General features: G+C 43.1%; 2 protein-coding genes across 2 annotated transcripts in view; both read right to left on the bottom strand.

The window, feature by feature from the left end:
• Positions 1 to 14353, bottom strand: part of LOC124264269 — a 44938-nt gene extending 30585 nt beyond the window's left edge. The window contains exon 1 of the mRNA XM_046699008.1: positions 14219 to 14353. The gene's annotated coding sequence lies outside the window, so the exon portion shown is untranslated. The remainder of the gene's footprint in view (positions 1 to 14218) is intronic.
• Positions 1301 to 11051, bottom strand: LOC124264270. Its single transcript, XM_046699009.1, has 3 exons — positions 10976 to 11051; positions 9905 to 10309; positions 1301 to 1667 (listed from the first exon to the last, which is right to left on the bottom strand). The coding sequence occupies exons 1-3, from the start codon at positions 11022 to 11024 to the stop codon at positions 1402 to 1404; spliced, it is 720 nt and encodes a 239-aa protein (XP_046554965.1). The 5' UTR covers positions 11025 to 11051; the 3' UTR covers positions 1301 to 1401.
• Positions 14354 to 19595: the final 5242 nt, after the last annotated feature.

Genomic DNA, 19595 nt, shown 5'->3' on the forward strand with positions numbered 1-19595 from the left:
TTTTATGGGTGACGACGGATCGCCCCTACCGCGTTTCAAAATAATTTTACAGACGGTGCTTGTTGTTTTCCAGCCTTGTGTACGACATAAACAGGTAAGATCAAGGGCTGTACAAATGGGAGTCAGTACACGCGTACGGAATCTGAGGGAGGTTTCCAGATGATGGTGATGATTTGGAGATTTTACGCGCGCTTTCATATCCATATCTCTGCGTTATGCCATATCCGAATGCTTTCCATTAAAAATCCACAAGCAACCGCCATATTACGATATCGAACTTCGGAATTGCTATTGCTAATGCTATTGATCTGTTCCAGTTTTGACGCGTATGTGAGGTGAGGTGATGTGAAATTGGGTTTAACGTCGTGCTTGAGAATATTTCGCTCATATGACGACGTGCATGCGTGTGTTGTGTGTATGTGCGGCTGCTTGTACTAGCCCAGACTGAAGCTGGTTTTATAGTGCTAGCCCACTGAGATATCATGCCGCAGTGAAGCATGAATACCCCACTCAGACACATTATACTGACTCCGAGCCGACCAGTCCTTGTTGTACCCATTAATGCCGAACGCCAGGCAGGGACCAACAAGTACCATATTTTAACGTCTTTTGGTATGACGCGGTTGGGGATCGAATTGACGCGTATGTACAAGTAGCTAGAGAAGCACATAGGGCAGCATAGTCATCTTTCATGTAGAAGCTGTCCTAAAGCGTGGAATGAGCTTAGTTAGCCTTTGTTTAGAATAGTCCGGCTGTACGTGCTGTAATCGATTTCCAGCGGAGCAAATGCGATGTATTAATATGGATTGTCATGTCCCTCACGGTCAGTTCGTTTGTTTATTTGTTGTTTAACGCCGCACTCAGCAATATTCCAGCTATGTGGCGGCGGTCTGTAAATAACCGAAACTGGACCAGACAATGCAGTGATCAACAGTATGAACATCGGTCTACGCAATGTGTCAAGCCAGTAAGCGAGCCTGACCACCCGATCCCGTTAGTCGCCTCTTACGACAAGCATGGGTTACTGAAGATCCATTCTAACCGGGATCTTCACGGGTATCCTCACTGTGATAGTTGCAGTAGCATAACTATATAAAGTAAAACAATATGTCAAACACATCAAAAGGCTTGCATTAGGCCACTACGTTTTGATTGTTACATAAGTCCAATCACATGCTACGCATGATACGTTAGAAAATTACTTGTGATGTCTTTTACTCACAGTGGGTTTTAGATTTGTGGATGATATTTAGTGTTAATAATAATCTACTTCTATAGCGCCGAGTTCCATGGACGGACATATTTTTTAATACGTGCAACATCCAGTTTGCAACATTGTTCTAAATTAAATTTCCGAACATCAAGCACTTCAATAATCTTGAATAAACTAAATGTGTTAATTCAGCTATATAACTTAATATCAGGGAACACATATGTCTCCCAGCCTGGTGCTGATGATAAGTCTGTTGTGTTGAAGGGGGTTGTAAATAGTTCACATTCACTGTCGACTCTGTTGAAGCTGAGGCTGAAACACCTGTTGCTGAGGACGCACTCCGTGATGCAGAAGGCCCCGGAGACGTCGGAGTAGGTCCGCAGTACAAACCCCCCAGTATATCTCACCCCGTCAAGTCTTTCGATGTCAGGAGGGCTCGTACAGTTGTCATACTCTGAATGTAGAATGGCACAGACATGATTAGAAATGTAGAAACGTAAGATTGGTTTGAAGGTGGCCACAGAGTGGTTTGGGCTACATAACGAACGAACGAACGTATGAATGAGTTATGTTTTACGTCGCTTTCAGCATTATTCCAACAATATCACGGCGGGAGACATCAGGAATGGGCTTCAAACCCGGGCCTTCAGCGTGACGAGCGGACGTTGTAACCACTAGGCTACCCTACCGCCCAACGAATGAATGAATGAACGAACGAATGAACGAACGAACGAACGAACGAACGAACGAACGAACGAACGAACGAACGAACGAACGAACGAACGAACGAACAAACGAACGAATAAATGAATGAATAAATGAATGGTATAATTGACAATTCATTAATATGTAATAAATCTGAATAAGTAAAAGGTTGATTCATGATTGTTTTTGGTTTGTTGTTTAACACCACACTCATCAATATTCCATCTATGGCGGTCTGTAAATAATCAAGTCAGGACCTACAATCCAGTGATCAACATCAAGAGCACCGACACAAGCAACTGGGATACAATGACATGCGTTAACCAAGTTCACGAGCCTGACCGCGCCTGTTTTTGTCGCCTGTTCACACAAGCCTGGGTTGCTGGAGACAATTCTATGCCGGATCTTGACGGATGTAATGCACATACATTTATTACTGCTCTATTTATCCAATGTCAACCTCGACGGTGCTGTTGTTTAGATGTAAGGATTAATTGATCTGCAGAATCATTACACCAAGCCGTGATACATCTGTAGTCTTTTCAAGACAAAGAATATTTTTACTGAACTTAAAAGACGGGATATCAAACCCGCATCTCACTTCACATTATTGGCTTTGCTTTAACCACCATCAGTGAATTGGATTTTTACAGGGAACCGATTGATATAAGCCGATATCCATCTTACAGTGCCACTGGTGAATTAACGATTTCTTCCTGTAGACGCAGTTGTCTGTTTTTATATCACTTCACATGCAGAATCAAGGTAACATCCTGAGCTCTTAGGCGCCTTATCAAGATATGGTTCGTGGTTGTATTTCTGTCAAGTTCACTTTAACAAACTTAAACTGTTATCGCTTTTTCAGTAAATATGAGTATTGATACAACAGTGAGTATTCGACCATGCTTCATGTTCACGATAAGCTGCTTGCATCCTGCTGAATACAATGTATGAATAAGACCATCTATATATCTATTTATTTTACATTATAAAGACATTCGGTACAGCCTCTATAACGTTGTCAAGGAAGACATGATACGCCAACCCAGCAACTGACTCAATTTCCTTTTGTTTGATAGGCATTTCGTGCTTGAAAACCTTGTAAGGGTCTATACTTGAATGTCGTCATTAGATAGTAGTAAAGTACATGTCATCCATATGTGTATCTTCTCTGTCATGTCCATTAAATACCTCTTTATGCTGATCGCGTGTTGGATGTTAAGATGGGCACATGAATTGCGTTCGTAAGGATAAGAGAAAGTGAGTACGAAAAAAATATTAGCCTTTTTGCATGAAAATTGCTTGAACAACATACAAGCTGATGATCATAAAATTGTCTGGTCCAGACTCGATTATTTACTGACCGCCGCCACATAGCTGGAATATTATGAGTGAGTGAGTGAGTTTAGTTCTACGCCGCTTTTAGCAATATTCCAGGAATATCACGGCGGGGGACACAAGAAATGGGCTTTACACATTGTACCCACGTTGGGAATCGAACCCGGATCTTTGGCGTGACCAGCGAACGCATTAACCACTAAGCTACCCCACTTGAATACAATGTGTGAAGCTCATTTCTGGTGTCCCCCGCCATGATCTTGCTGGAATATTGCTAAAAGCGGCGTAAAACCATACTCGCTCACTCACTCTAAAAGTTAAGTCTGTCCTACCGATGACACACGTAACAAACACACGCAAAGGCAAGTCAATTGTCTCCAAAATACAGCATATGTTTGAACTTGTTAATGGAATTCAAGCTATCCCCTGGAACTGACATGGGTTGTTTCAGTAGGTCAATAAACCAGCATTCAATTTCATATTAGTATTAACAATATGATATGGTGATTATCGTTCGACCGTCACGCCGGGCTCGATTCCCGACTAGGGTACACATTTGTGACGTAGCTGCTGGAGTGAGTTAGTGAGTGAGTAGCCGAAAACCATATTCACACCACATCGGAAATGGACATACTTAAATAAAGGGTTTAGAAACATAAATCATTTCAATGATTTTTAAAAAATATTGACAGACACATATGTTGGATATTTTGCTCATCAGTAAATGAAAAATATAACATCCTCAGCTTTGGTTGGCTTGCAAAGGGTAAACGTGCAGTGTACTTTCGCTACTGACGATGATCAACCGAATACCTATATTATCTTTACCAGGGGTCTATGAAGCCTTATAGAATGTGACAAGCAGGGGAGTTCAAGGTTCGATTGGTGATACGCAGGGATGCCAGGGACCTAGTAAGCCCAAAGAGTGTGATACGCAGGGATGCCAGGGACCTAGTAAGCCCAAAGAAAGTGATACACAGGGATGCCAGGGACCTAGTAAGCCCAGAGAAAGTGATACGCAGGAATGCCAGGGACCTAGTTAGCCACAGGGTGTGAAACGCAGGGATGCCAGGGACCTAGTAAGCCCACAGAGCGTGATAAGCAGGGATGCTTGGGTCCTAGTAAGCCGAAAGAGCGTGATACGCTGGGGAGGCAGGGGATTTAGTTTACCCACAGAGAGTTATATGCAGGGAAGCCAGGGACCTAGTAAGCCCACAGAGAGTGACAAGCAGGGATGACAGGGAACTAGTAAGCCTACAGAGTGTGATACGCACGGATGCAAGGGACCTAGTAAGACTACAGGGTGTGATACGCAGGGATGCCAGGGACCAAGTATGCCCTGCCCACAGGGATGGAAGGGCGTGATACGCAGGGATGGAAGGGACCTAGTAAGCCTACAGGGTATGATACGAAGGGATGCCAGGGATCTAGAAAGCCCACTAAGCGCGATACGCAGGGATGGAAGGGACCTAGTAAGCCTACAGGGTATTATACGCAGGGATGCCAGGGACCAAGTAAGCCCACAGAGCGTGATACACAGGGATGCCAGGGACCTAGTAAGCCCATAGATCGTAACAAGCAGGGGAGGCTTTGGATCTAGTGAGCACAGAGAGTGTCATACGCAGGGATGCCAGGGTCCTAGTAAGCCCACAGAGTGTGATACACAGGGATGCCAGGGACCTAGTAAGCCCATAGATCGTAACAAGCAGGGGAGGCTTTGGATCTAGTGAGCACAGAGAGTGTCATACGCAGGGGTGCCAGGGACCTAGTAAGCCAACAGAGCGTGATACGCAGGGATGCCAGGGACCAAGTAAGCCCACAGAGCGTGATACACAGGGATGCCAGGGACCTAGTAAGCCTATAGGGTGTGATACATACACCAGGGTTGGGTGTGCTACGCAGGGATGCCAGGGATCTAGAAAGCCCACAGAGGGTGATACGCAAGAATTCCTGGGACCTAGTAAGCCTACAGGGTGTGATACGCAGGGATGCCAGGGACCTAGTAAGCCTATAGATCGTAACAAGCAGGGGAGGCTTGTGATCCAGTAAGCACAGAGAGTGTCATACGCAGGGATGCCAGGGTCCTAGTAAGCCCACAGAGTGTGACAAGCAGGGATGCCAGGGACCGAATAAGCCCACAGAGTGTGATACGTAGGGATGCAAGGGACCTATTAAGCATACAGGGTGTGATACGCAGGGATGCCAGGGACCAAGTAAGCCCACAGAGCGTGATACGCAGGGATGGAAGGGACCTAGTAAGCCTACAGGGTATGATACGAAGGGATGCCAGGGATCTAGAAAGCCCACAGAGCGTGATACGCAGGGATGGAAGGGACCTAGTAAGCCTACAGGGTATGATACGCAGGGATGCCAGGGATCTAGAAAGCCCACAGAGCGTGATACGCAGGGATGCCAGGGACCAAGTAAGCCCACAGAGCGTGATACACAGGGATGCCAGGGACCTAGTAAGCCCATAGATCGTAACAAGCAGGGGAGGCTTTGGATCTAGTGAGCACAGAGAGTGTCATACGCAGGGATGCCAGGGACCTAGTAAGCCTACAGAGTGTGATACGCAGGGATGTCAGGGACCTAGTAAGCCTACAGGATGTGATACTCAGGGATGCCAGGGACCAAGTAAGCCCACCGAGCGTGATACACAGGGATGCCAGGGACCTAGTAAGCCCATGGATCGTAACAAGCAGGGGAGGCTTTGGATCTAGTGAGCACAGAGAGTGTCATACGCAGGGATGCCAGGGTCCTAGTAAGCCCACAGAGTGTGACAAGCAGGGATGCCAGGGACCGAATAAGCCCACAGAGCGTGATACACAGGGATGCCAGGGTCATAGTAAGCCCACAGAGCGTGACAAGCAGGGGAGGCAGGGCATAAGATGCCAGGGATACCAATGTAAGCCCACAGAGTGTGATACGGAGGGATGCCAGGGTCCTAGTAAGCCCACAGATTGTGACAAGCAGGGATGCCAGGGTCATAGTAAGCCCACAGAGCGTGATACGCAGGGGTGCATGGGCCCTAGTAGCCGAAAGAGCGTGATACGCTGGGGAGGCTGGGAATTTAGTAAGCCCACAGAGTGTGATATGTAGGGATGCCAGGGACCTAGTAAGCCCACAGAGCGTGATATGCAGGAATGCCAGGGATTTTGTAAGCTCGCAGAGAGCGATACGCAGGGATGCCAGAGTCCTAGTAAGCTCACAGAGAGTGATACGCAGAGATACCATTGATCTTATAAGCCCGCATAGTGTGATACGCAGGGATGCCAGGGACCTAGTAAGCCTACGTGGTGTGATACACAGGGATGCCAGAGTCCTAGTAAGCTCACAGAGAGTGATACGCAGGGATGCCAGGGTCATAGTAAGCCAGCAGAGAGTGATACGCAGGGTTCCCAGGGATCTAGTAAGCCCACAGAGCGTCATACGCTTGGATGTCAGGGTCCTAGTAAGCCAACAGAGTGTGATACGCAGAGATACCATGGATCTTATAAGCCCGCATAGTGTGATACGCAGGGATGCCAGGGACCTAGTAAGCCTACGTGGTGTGATACACAGGGATGCCAGAGTCCTAGTAAGCTCACAGAGAGTGATACGCAGGGATGCCAGGGTCATAGTAAGCCAACAGAGAGTGATACGCAGGGTTCCCAGGGATCTAGTAAGCCCACAGAGCGTCATACGCTTGGATGTCAGGGTCCTAGTAAGCCAACAGAGCGTGATACGCAGAGATACCATGGATCTTATAAGCCCGCATAGTGTGATACGCAGGAATGCCAGGGACCTAGTAAGCCTACGAGGTGTGATACACAGGGATGCCAGGTTCCTACTAAGCCCAAAGAGTGTGATGCGCAGGGTTCCCAGGGATGTAGTAAGCCCACAGAGCGTCATACGCTTGGATGCCAGGGTCCTAGTAAGCCAACAGAGCGTGATACGCAGAGATACCATGGATCTTATAAGCCCACAGAGTGTGACACGCAGGGATGCCAGGGACCTAGTAAGCCCACAGAGAGTGATATGCAGGGATGCCAGGGACCTAGTAAGCCTACGGGATGTGATACTCAGGGATGCCAGGGATCTAGTAAGCCCCACAGAGAGTGATACGAAGGGATGCCAGGTTCCTACTAAGCCCAAAGAGTGTGATACGCAGGGTTGCCAGGGATCTAGTAAGCCCACAGAGAGTGATACGCAGCGATGCCAGGGTCCAAGTAAGCCCACACAGTGTGATACGTAGGGTTGTCAGGGATCTAGTAAACACACAGAGTGTGATACGCAGGGTTGCCAGGTATGTAGTTAGCCAACAGAGCATGATACTCAGGGATGCCAGTGATTTAGTATGCCCACAGAGGGTGATATGCATGGATGACAGGGCCCTAGTAAGCCCACAGAGCGTGATACGCAGGGATGCCAGGGACCTAGTAAGCCTACGGGGTGTGATACTCAGGGATGCCAGGTTCCTACTAAGCCCACAGAGTGTGATACGTAGGGTTACCAGGGACCTAGTAAACACACAGAGTGTGATACGCAGGGTTGCCAGGTATGTAGTTAGCCAACAGAGCATGATACTCAGGGATGCCAGTGATTTAGTAAGCCCACAGAGGGTGATATGCATGGATGACAGGGTCCTAGTAAGCCCACAGAGCGTGATACGCAGGGATGCGAGGGTCCTAGTAAGCCGACAGAGTGTGATACTCAGGGATACCAGGGACCTAATAAGCCCAAAGAGCGTGATACGCAGGGATGCCTGGGTCATAGTAAGCCCACAGAGGCTGACGAGCAGGGGTGTCTTGTCATAAAGTAAGCTGACAGAGTGTGATACGCAGGGATGCCAGGGTCAAAGTAAGCCCACAGAGCGTGATACGGAGAGAGTCCTAGGAAGCCGAAAGAGCTTGATACGCTGGGGAGGCTGGGGATTTAGTAAGCCCCCAGAGTGTGATATGCAGGGATGCCAGGGACCTAGTAAGCCCGCAGAGCGTGATATGCAGGCATGCCAGGGATCTTGTAAGCTCACAGAGCGTGATACGCAGGGATGCCACAGTCCTACTCATCCCACAGAGCGTGATACTCAGGGATGCCAGTGATCTGATCTGGGAGGCTGGGGATTTAGTAAGCCCACATAGTGTGATACGCAGGGATACCAGGGACCTAGTAAGCCCACAGAGTGTGGGTCCTAGTAATCGAAGAGAGCGTGATACTCAGGGATGCCTGTGATCTAGTAAGCCGACTTTGAGTGATGCGCAGGGATGCCAGGGACCTAGTGAGCCCACAGAGTGTGAGACGCAAGGATGCAGGGATGTAAGAATACATGGTGTGATACGCAGGGATGCCAGGGATATAGTAAGCCCACATAGAGTGATACGCAGGGATGCAAGGGATCTAGTAAGCCTACTGAGTGTTATACGCAGAGATGCCAGGGATCTAGTAAGCCCACAGGGTGTGATACGCTGGAATGCCAGGGACCTAGTAAGCCCAAAGATTGTGATGCGCAGGGATGCCAGGGATCTTGTAAGCCCACAGAGAGTGATACACAGGGATGCAAGTGATCTAGTAAGCCCACCTAGAGTGATATGCAGGGATGCCAGTGTCATAGTAAGCCAGCAGAGAGTGATACGCAGGGTTGCCAGGGATCTTGTAAGCCAGCAGAGCGTGATACGCAGGGATGCCAGGGTCATAGTAAGCCCAGAGAGAGTGATACGCTTGGATGTGAGGGTCCTAGTAAGCCTACTGAGCGTGATACGCAGTGATACCATGGATGTTATAAACCCACAGAGCGTGATACGCAGGGATGCCATGGACCTAGTAAGCCCACAGAGAGTGATACGCAGGGATGCCAGGGATCTAGTAATCCCACAGAGCGTGATACGCAGGGATGCCAGGGATCTTGTAAGCCAGCAGAGCGTGATACGCAGGGATGCCAGGGTCATAGTAAGCCCAGAGAGAGTGATACGCAGTGATACCATGGATGTTATAAACCCACAGAGCGTGATACGCAGGGATGCCATGGACCTAGTAAGCCCACAGAGAGTGATACGCAGGGATGCCAGGGACCTAGTAAGCCTACAGGGTGTGATACGCAGGGTTGCCTGGGATCTAGTAAGCCCACAGAGTGTGATACGCAGCGATGCCAGGGATCTAGTAATCCCACAGAGCGTGATACGCAGGGATGCCAGGGATCTAGTAAGCCCACAGAGTGTTACAACCAGGGGAGGCTTGGTTTTTGTAAGCTTGCGAAGTATGAAAAAGTAGTGGATTCTAGGGTTCTAACAAGTCGACATATATATTATACCTTGCACTTCTTTAGCCCTCAGCATGTAACATGTACTGGAGATTTATTAAGACAAGATCAGTGGCAAGCATGCGGTGCCAGGGACCTGTTAAGCTCACAGCATGAAAGGGATAGCAGGGACCTATTAAGACTGTTAAGAGGTGATAGGGACCAAGTCCACATTGGTCACAGAATAGCAGGGACATGTTAGGACATCAGGATTTATCAAACATCGAGAATCTGCGAGTTAGGAGACTCACGGGATGTGAAAAGAACACCTGGGATATATGTTTTCCCTTTGCACTCAGGTATGGAGTGCCATGGACTTTTCAACCCCTTAAATCCAGAGGATACGAGAAGCTGCATGATGTGGCTCAACTTACCAAAAATGAATGACCCGCTCGGGGCATTCACAGTAAAGCTGTCGACGCCAGGAACTGTATACCCAGCATCACTGAAGAGAATGTCAACATCCTTTTGCTTGCCACGACCAACTTTAAAATGTCCATCTTCCCAAGAGGTCCAAAACTCATCATAGCCAGTGCAGGTGAAGACCTTCCCAGAGACGTCTGCATACGTCCCAAATGCGAAGAATCGGCTTTTACCGTTGTGCCATCCTCCAAGTAGCATTCGGTACATCTCTTGGTCACGGAAGTACAGAATGATGTTGAAGTCCCAGCACGCCATGATCCTAAACGTGATCCAGTCCTTTCCCCGAATATCAAAGCCAAAGATCATGGGGTTGACAAATTCATTGTACCCTTGTGTGGTGAACGTTATTGAGCCGACTGTAAGGAACATGACAGCATATGTGAGTCATCGTGAGATCTATAGAATTATGGTGTATACATTCAATACCCCAGACAATGGACAATCCAGTGATCAACAGCATGAGCATTGATCTACGCAATTGGGATGGGATGACATATGTCAAACAAGTCAGCGAGCCTGACCACTCAGTCGCCTCTTAAGACAATATTAATATTCTTAAGACAAGCATGGGTTACTGAAGATCAATTCTAACCCGGATCTTTACGAGTACATGTGAGTGAGTTTAGTTTTACGCCGCTTTTAGCAATATTCCATTAATATCACGGTTAGGACACCAGAAATGGGCTTCACTCATCGTACCCATGTGTCGAATTGGCCCGAGTCTGGACCAGAGAATTCACCGATTGACATCATGAGCATGGTCTAAGCAGTTGAGTCAACCAAGTCAACGAACCTGAACACCCGATCCCGTTAGTCACCTACCACGAACAGGATGGGTCACTGAAGACCCCGGATTGTCACGATTTCGTGTAACATACATTATGAGCTCATGAAGTAAAACACGTAAAAACACATCTAAAGATTTAAAATGGTTTCATGAACAATAACCAAATACAAATGTACTGTATTTGGCAGTATGGTATTTTGCGTCAGCTGCGCTGTATATTCAGTATGACACATACCTGCCACGGAGAAATACATGGATACCATCAGAAACACCCGACACCGCATGTTGAACTGCTTGGTATCTGTAACAGATAGTGAGCGAGTGAGTGAGTGAGTATGGTTTTAAGCCGCTTTTAGAAATTTATGTTCACTTTGTCTCCGTACGGAACAAAATTTCAGCTTTATGAAGGCGTCCAGTGATTGACGATCCCGTTAGTCGCTTCTTATGACAAGCATGGGTTGCTGAAGATCAATTCTAACCCGGATCTTCACGGGTCCCATACTGTGTGCCGTAACGACCTAAACCAAAGATCGTAACTGCGTCCAATGTTATTCAAAAACATGGGTGAAACTATTTCACAACATATTTGAGTTTGAGTTCAGTTTTATGCAGTATTCTCGCCTTTCTTAGACACTGGCGTTCTGATTTAATTCTTGCACAACGTTTTTCTCTTCCGTTATTTGATTCCTAAATGTAAAATACAATACGAGACACCTACAGTGTCTGCTCGTGCGTGTACCGAAGTTGATTGAGCTCAATGTCTGACGTCAACTAAGCATTGATATTTCTCGCGAATTCAATATTTGAATCTGATCTAAAACGAATCTATTGATTATCTATTAGATACAACACCTGATATCTTGATTACCGCTGTTAAGTGACATTTAGGTGAATAAATAGAATATTGCCGTCGTGCCGTTTAATGGCAAATACATCAACACGCATCATTGAAACAAGAAAATATATTTGCAGCGACTAATATTAATTTTGTAAAGCGCCAATATCCAGCTTAGCTGCTACAAGGCTCTCTGCTTTTCCCTCCATCATTGGAGCTTACAACTGTTGCAGCCATTAGGCACACCGAGTTAATGTGACTTTCCCGTCCTTACGAGGTACCCATTCCCAGCTGGGTGGACTGGGACACATAGTCATACCTTATCCAAGTTTACTGTACGTTGCTGTACCCGCAACTAGGTGTTTGCACGTATTCATGTGGCCACCCTCTGGTCTTTTACCAACAGATTCGTGGGTTCTTTTTAGTGCACAGGGTGGTGTACTGTACACTAGGGGTTGTGAGAACACTGAAAGAGTCTGCACACAAAGTTGACTCCAAGGTTTTTACACCCGGTCACAGGCGGGCACGATCCCGACACCTCAAGCTCGCTGGATCAGTAGCCTGGCGCCTTAGACAGCTCGCCGACCGCGCTCCACGACTTGAATCGAGTAGTGGTTGCTTCCGGTGTCACAAGGCAGTTCGCTGACATTACATCCTCATCCAGGAACGAAAACGATCTGGGTTTTTATACATTTTGTAACATGCTGATTTTGTTTCAAACATTCTGTTCAGATTGAAATGATTTGGAAACAAGTTATCAAATTTGTGTATGCAAGCCGCTGAACATATCCATCTTCAATAAATTTACAGCTAAATAGGACTGACTGAGTTTGGTTTTACGCCACTTTTAGCAATATTCCAGCAACATCACGGCGGAGGTCATCAAAAATGGACTTCACACATTGTACCCATTCGAACCCGGGTCTTCGGCATGACGAACCAACGCTTTAACCACTAGGCTACCCCACCGCTCCCCGCTAAATAGGAATATTGGTGTGTGCGTCGTAAAACAACAAGCAAACAAACAAACAAGTTATATGAACCCGTTTAGTCCCTTTGGTCCTTTGTGGTCAATAGCCTAGTTTTAATTTATTTTAAATAATCTTCTGAGAAAGTAATATTTTTGATATTAAATTAGTTTTATTGCCTATGCGACCCACCAAGGTTGCTATATATGCTTGTATTGTCAGCAGTGTTGGTAGTAATATGAGCAGAGAATAGAATTTGGTTATTCACTATTTCAATCACTATTACAGAGTAGGGCTGTGACGGGTTCAAATTTTCTACCCGGGTACCCCACGCCCTATTACCCTACCCTACCCGGATACCCGATATGTTCATTCCTGACGCCAAATTTGTAAGAAATGGCAATATCTTCTTCAGCTCGGAGGCTATTTTTTCTTTCAATATCTTAATCATGTATTATATTCAAAACAGGTGATTGTAAATAATGTATAAAACTTCAAAGACACTACAACCTTATAATCATGAAAAATAACATATTAAATTGTTTAATCTATAAGTCACATGATCATAACGGGTCCGGGTACTGAGACGGGTACCCGGGTCCAACACATTACCCACCTGACACGGGTATCCGGGTTACCCGTCCCAGCCCTATTTCAGAGCCCTCCTAAGTAATCTACATAAATTACCGGACCAAAGAAAGTTATCACCAACTTGACTTTACCAACAAATAGAAACAAAGACGTATGTGAAATCCTTTCCAACAAATTGATTGAAACTTCACTGTGATGCTAGTCTTGCATTATGAAAGCGTCAAAGGGTCAAAATTTAAAATTACACAATCAGAGTTCATTCAAAAAAGTGCATAAAGGGTCACATAATGAGACAGGAGTCTGGTGACACGACGTCAATAGCGAGTTTGACCACACTGGGCATCCATACACGCCAACACACGTCTCCTCATTCACGTCGTCAGTCGGCCAAGCGATGGCAGTGAGTTAACATATTGTTTTGCTTTTGAGGAAACAATTTTTGACTCTTTCTTTACAGGACAATTTACTGTTTATTATTTTTCCGCCAGATTAGACAGAGTTAGAGTTGCCAATTTTGGCATCACCAACTATTCACATAAATATTTCTCGTTTAAGGTAGCAAGTACGCTGCAAATCAAAGGCGGCTTGTAAACCAGAAAATCAAATGATGGTTGGAGCAGAAAATCCACAGCTAAGGATTGTTTGTTTCTACCAAATACAATGTACTAAAATATCACACAAAATCAATTAGACACTTGTCCAAAGTCCAAACAATCTGTATTTCACGGCACCGATAAATGAACGAATAAAGTGTAATACCGGTGTTTAATTTTTACCGAGAAGTGTCAGCTTCGTGTAAGGATATTAACATCTCAGTTGCTCTCATTCTCGATTATCTATTGGATGATCGTGTGAGTGAGTATGAGTTTACCTCTATGTTAGCAATATTCCAGCAATATCATGGCAGGGGGACACCAGAAATGGACTTCACTCATTGTACCCATGTGGAGAATCGAACCCGTGTCTTCGGCGTGAAGAGCGATCGCGTTAACCGCTCTCGCTGTAATAAAGAAATTGTTCATCCATATATTGTTATCCTTGCTTAAACTTCTAAATACCCCTCAAAGAAGTAAAACAGACTTACCTGATTGTGAGGCCACCCCGTAGTACTGTCGCGATCAACAAAGTAGGTTGTGTAACAGCTTCAAGGGAGCTGGTTCCTCTGAAAAGGCGTCTTCAACACAGTCAGTTGTAATGTGCGCTCACATCCTCGCTGAGGTCTGATCGAACTGGCGCTATATTTGTTCGATCACAGACAATGTGAAGTAGAAAGGCATACAAGCGGTGCTGTGGTGTATAGCTCTCAGTGTAGCTGAACATGTAAAACACAAAAACAAACCAACTAAAAAACATATATAAATATATAGCATGGTAAATGTTGTCGTGAGATGAATGAATTAAATTTTACAAACACATTTAATATATAGCGCTCATGCAATGTAATATAGAGAACTAATTCAGTGTACTAAACAGGAAGAATTCATTGTAATACATAGCACTGATGTCATATAACATAAAGTAATATTTTAGAGTAATACATAGCTCTAATGAAATGTAATATATATGAATTATTCAATGTAATTCATAGCACAAATTCAATGTAATATATGGGAAGTATTCAATGAAATACATACCACTGATTCAGTGTAATAAATAGCACTAATTCAATGTAATACATAGCAATAGTTCAATGTGATACATAGTACTGATTCAGTGTAAAATATTGCACGAATTCAACGTAATACATATCACGGATTTATGGTGATATATATAGCGCTAATTCAATGTAATATATGGCACGAATTCAATGTAATGCATAGCACTAGGTCAATGTAATACATAGTACTGATTCAGTGTAAAATATTGCACGAATTCAACGTAATACATAGCACAGAATTAAGGAGATATATATAGCGCTAATTCAGTGTAATATATGGCACGAGTTCAATGTAATAAATAGCACTAGTTTAATGTAATACATAGTGCTGATTCAATGTAAAATATTGCACGAATTTAACGTAATACATAGCACAGATTGAAGGTAATATATATAGCGGTAATTCAATGTACTACATAGCACAAATTCAATGTAATACATAGCATTAATTCAATGTAATACATAGTACTGATTCAGTGTAAAATATTGCACGAATTCAACGTAATACATAGCACAGATTGAAGGTGATATATATAGCGCTAATTCAATGTAATATATGGCACGAATTCAATGTAATGCATAGTACTGATTCAGTGTAAAATATTGCACGAATTCAACGTAATACATAGCACAGATTGAAGGTGATATATATAGCGGTAATTCAATGTACTACATAGCACAAATTCAATGTAATACATGGCATTAGTTCAATTTAATACATAGTACTGATTCAGTGTAAAATATTGCACGAATTCAACGTAATACATAGCACAGATTTAAGGTGATATATATAGCGCTAATTCAATGTAATAAATAGCACTAGTTCAATGTAATGCATAGTACTGATTCAGTGTAAAATATTGCACGAATTCAACGTAATACATAGCACAGATTGAAGGTGATATATATAGCGGTAATTCAATGTACTACATAGCACAAATTCAATGTAATACATAGCATTAGTTCAATATAATACATAGTACTGATTCAGTGTAAAATATTGCACGAATTCAACGTAATACATAGCACAGATTTAAGGTGATATATATAGCGCTAATTCAATGTAATACATAGCGCTAATTCAATGTAATACAAAGCACGAATTCAATATAATACATAGTACTGATTCAGTGCAAAATATTGCACGAATTCAACGTAATACATAGCACAGATTTAAGGTGATATATATAGCGCTAATTCAATGTAATACATAGCGCTAATTTAATGTAATACAAAGCACGAATTCAACGTAATACATAGCACAGATTTAAGGTGATATATATAGCGCTAATTTGATGTAATACATAGTACTGATTCAATGTAATACATAGCACGAATCCACTGTAGTATATGACACAATGTAATATACAGTGTTATATTTTGATATACCTATGGACAAAGCGTAGGCCAACGGAGCCTCATAATGTGTTTTCCTATTAAGATTGTACAGCTACATCACAACGCAAGTCATTATTTGATATATACTCTAAAACCACTCCTTTTTCACAAAGCATTTATAAAATATTTTCACTGATTTATGCTAAACACTAAAAAATTTCCGGGTATACTGGCTGAGCAAAGTCAAACATTCTTCACGAGGAAATCTAGGATCCATGTGTTCATTGCTATGTATTTTTAACTCTTGCAGATGACATTGTTCGATAGTTATTGACCAGTATTGCCATAATCGTGTATGATAACATATGATTTCACTTGGTCGTATTTGCGCAGCCAACTAAAGGCTGCTTTTACAGTATGCATCGGTGAATTTGATTGGAAACCGACTGGAATCGGATATAGGAATGGCATTGCAACAGTGATACATGCTTGGTCGTTGATGGAGACGCACGATCGTGGACGTGGACTAGAGTAGTGGTTATGTCATATACACCCCATGCCATTGATCACCATTGGTTATCCATTAACTTTATGTTTGTCCCCAGCATGTTGCCAGTGTATTAAATCTCTGCTTTACTATGTTTGTGACATATACGGAGGTTTAACCAGATAATGGGTGAGTGAGTGTGTATAATGTAAGTCACGTCGGCAATATTTCTGCCATATTGTGACTTGATCAACTTAAACAATTTAATTTATTATTATTAATTTAATTTATTTCATCGATGGTCAGAAAAACAACAAGCCATATATCAAATATTTGTCTGGTATTGCCCTCAATTGTAGTAAATGTTTTAATGCTTACATTCCAGTGTTAAATTTCTATCTGCGCTAACTTGGTTATTTTACTGTGCTTCGTTGACAGATTTGATTAATCTTAATTATTTATTAATGTAAGTATTGTTTTAGCTGAATGTTGCCGATTTGACTCTAAATCGTAACTTACTCACCTTTCTTAAGGAGGCAGTATACCTATGGGGATGGAAGGGGAGGTGCATAACCTTTAACGTGAGGACAAGTTATAGAACAGTAAAACGGAGTATTTGGTACCAATACATACAAAAGTGGCGAGCTGAGAGGACGCCAGAACACAGGTAAGGACACAATTAGAGGGACCATGGGGACTTATGGAACCTCTGCTACTTGCACCTTTCACTAGTTACTGGTTATTGTCGTAGGTTTAAGCGGAGAATTAGAATAAACCATTACTCAGCACTTTAAAATTCAGGTAGATATAAAAACACTTGGTCCTCTCCGGGGTACAATAATTTTACAATGCTCCAGCCCCCATCAAGGGCACACCCAAGCACAATCTCAGTTCATAAACATGTTCTATCAATATATCAAAGAAAACATTTACATAACAAAATCATCAAATAATCAATTTCTTTTCAGAAGGATAACATTAAATGATGCCCAAAATTACTAAAATTATCTTTTACTGTTTTCACTTTGAAATAATTATCCCTTGTGATGGTAAATTGGAAACAGTCAAAAAAGGAGTATCCTCACCTTTTAGTACTAGTGTGTGTATCTCGAGTGGCCAATACAGCGTCGTCGAATGATGACCTCTTTAAATCTAGACTGACAATCCAAGTTGGTGTAACGGATAGTTGTATTTATTTCATGTAACTTATTTACACCTACCTTGGTATCCCACTGCTTTTGCATCAGATCACGGATGTAACATCTGTCTACAGGCATATAATCAGTGTATGCGATAATGAGTTGTGTCACGGATTTGTTGAGGCAGGAGAGGGAATAAGAAAATGTAAGGAACTGTTTATGTTCAGACTTGGAATTTATATATTTAAGACCTGTTAATATAGCTTTAGATTCCGCTGTGAATATCGAACTGTTGTTTGGTAACCTGTATTGCATGGTTCTGATTCCAATGACAGCAGCGCTAGCGACTGCGTTACCATCTCTGAATCCATCTGTGAATATAGATTTGTATGTTCTGTAATTGCTTCGTAGCTGATGATATTCTTGCTATAACATAAGTTCACTTGTGTCTGATGTCCTTAGTTTGCTAAATGAGATATGTACCAAAGCCATAACCATTTGCCATGGAGATGACAATATTTTGGTAGTAAAAATGTTCGATAGGTTATATTCTCATTCCTAGAGGCTGAATAAATGATTGTTTCGCATAATAGAGATTTCCATAGGGAAGGTTAAAGACAGTCAAAATCTGGATAAGATTGATTTGAAAACAGGTTGAGTTAGGAGATAAACGTACTGTGTTTGTAAATTAGATGAATGTTAGACCGAATGGGGAACATTCCTCAGTTATCTCCCTTTACCGCTTCGCTAATAGATGGCGCCAATCACTACGGTCCTAAGTGTACTTCCGGTATAATCATGGCGTTCAAAGTTTGTAGCACGGTCGATTTCAAATGAGCAGAAATTACTATGCCTGAGACGTTCTGCTGTGCCCTGGGATGCTGCAATAGAGGTCGTTCGAGGTGTCCGAGAGGTCAAAACTTGTTGATATGGTGGTTGACTGTCATTCGAAGTAGCGACAAATTAAACCAAAGCATGACGAGGTAGCCGTCAGCTCTCGCTGGTCTCACTCTCAGTGTTGTGTGCCATTTCCATTTCTGACAGAGCGATTTCATTACTGTAACTAATTATGGTAATTACCACGTATGTTGTAACTTTTAAAGTTTGAAGAAAACGTTTGTTATTGTTATTCTCCTTGCCAATTTTACCGAATTACGAGCAGGGGTTTTGAAACGATTCAGGGAAAAAGAATATGTTGCTTCAAGAGGGACACACGCTGTATAAAACTTTTCACGCGAAACATTAGGGGGCTGTCACTGTAGTAATCATGAAAACTTACAGTACACAATCTTTTCGCTTTACAAAGGGTGCCGCCAAAGGCGTCACCATCTGTAGAATGCCACTGATGTTATCTTGTTAATTCGGCACCCCAGTGAAGATAAGCTATAAAACAGTTCCTGTAGTAGTTAGCCTTTATTCATTGTTAATATTGATTCAAAAAATTTCACCGTACTTAAAAACAGCTATTGGATTCTAATTTCAGGTTAATCTTTTGAATCTATTAACAACTATATTTCAATTATAGTTTAGCAAAGCATTTATCACTTGATATGGCCTGTTGATTTTACCTGCTTGTCTACTCATACATCACATCAATATGACAGCACCTGGTCATGCATCTTAAATACACGTGTCAGTTTGATACTGAGTTAAATTGAGTAATGTACTTAAAATTCTAATGTATTTGATATTTTCACATATGCTTATATCTCCTGATGACAGGTAGGTAGAGTAGGCGAGTAAATTGGAAGAGACCCCAATATATTATTTTCAATGTTTTAAGGTAATTGGCATTTCACAAGTAAATTTTCTTGTGAACCTGTGGGGAAACTTTCGTTTG

The sequence above is a fragment of the Haliotis rubra genome, unplaced genomic scaffold, assembly GCF_003918875.1.
Source record: "Haliotis rubra isolate DU_JTF1 unplaced genomic scaffold, ASM391887v1 Scf918, whole genome shotgun sequence".
Taxonomy (NCBI): Eukaryota; Metazoa; Mollusca; class Gastropoda; order Lepetellida; family Haliotidae; genus Haliotis; species Haliotis rubra.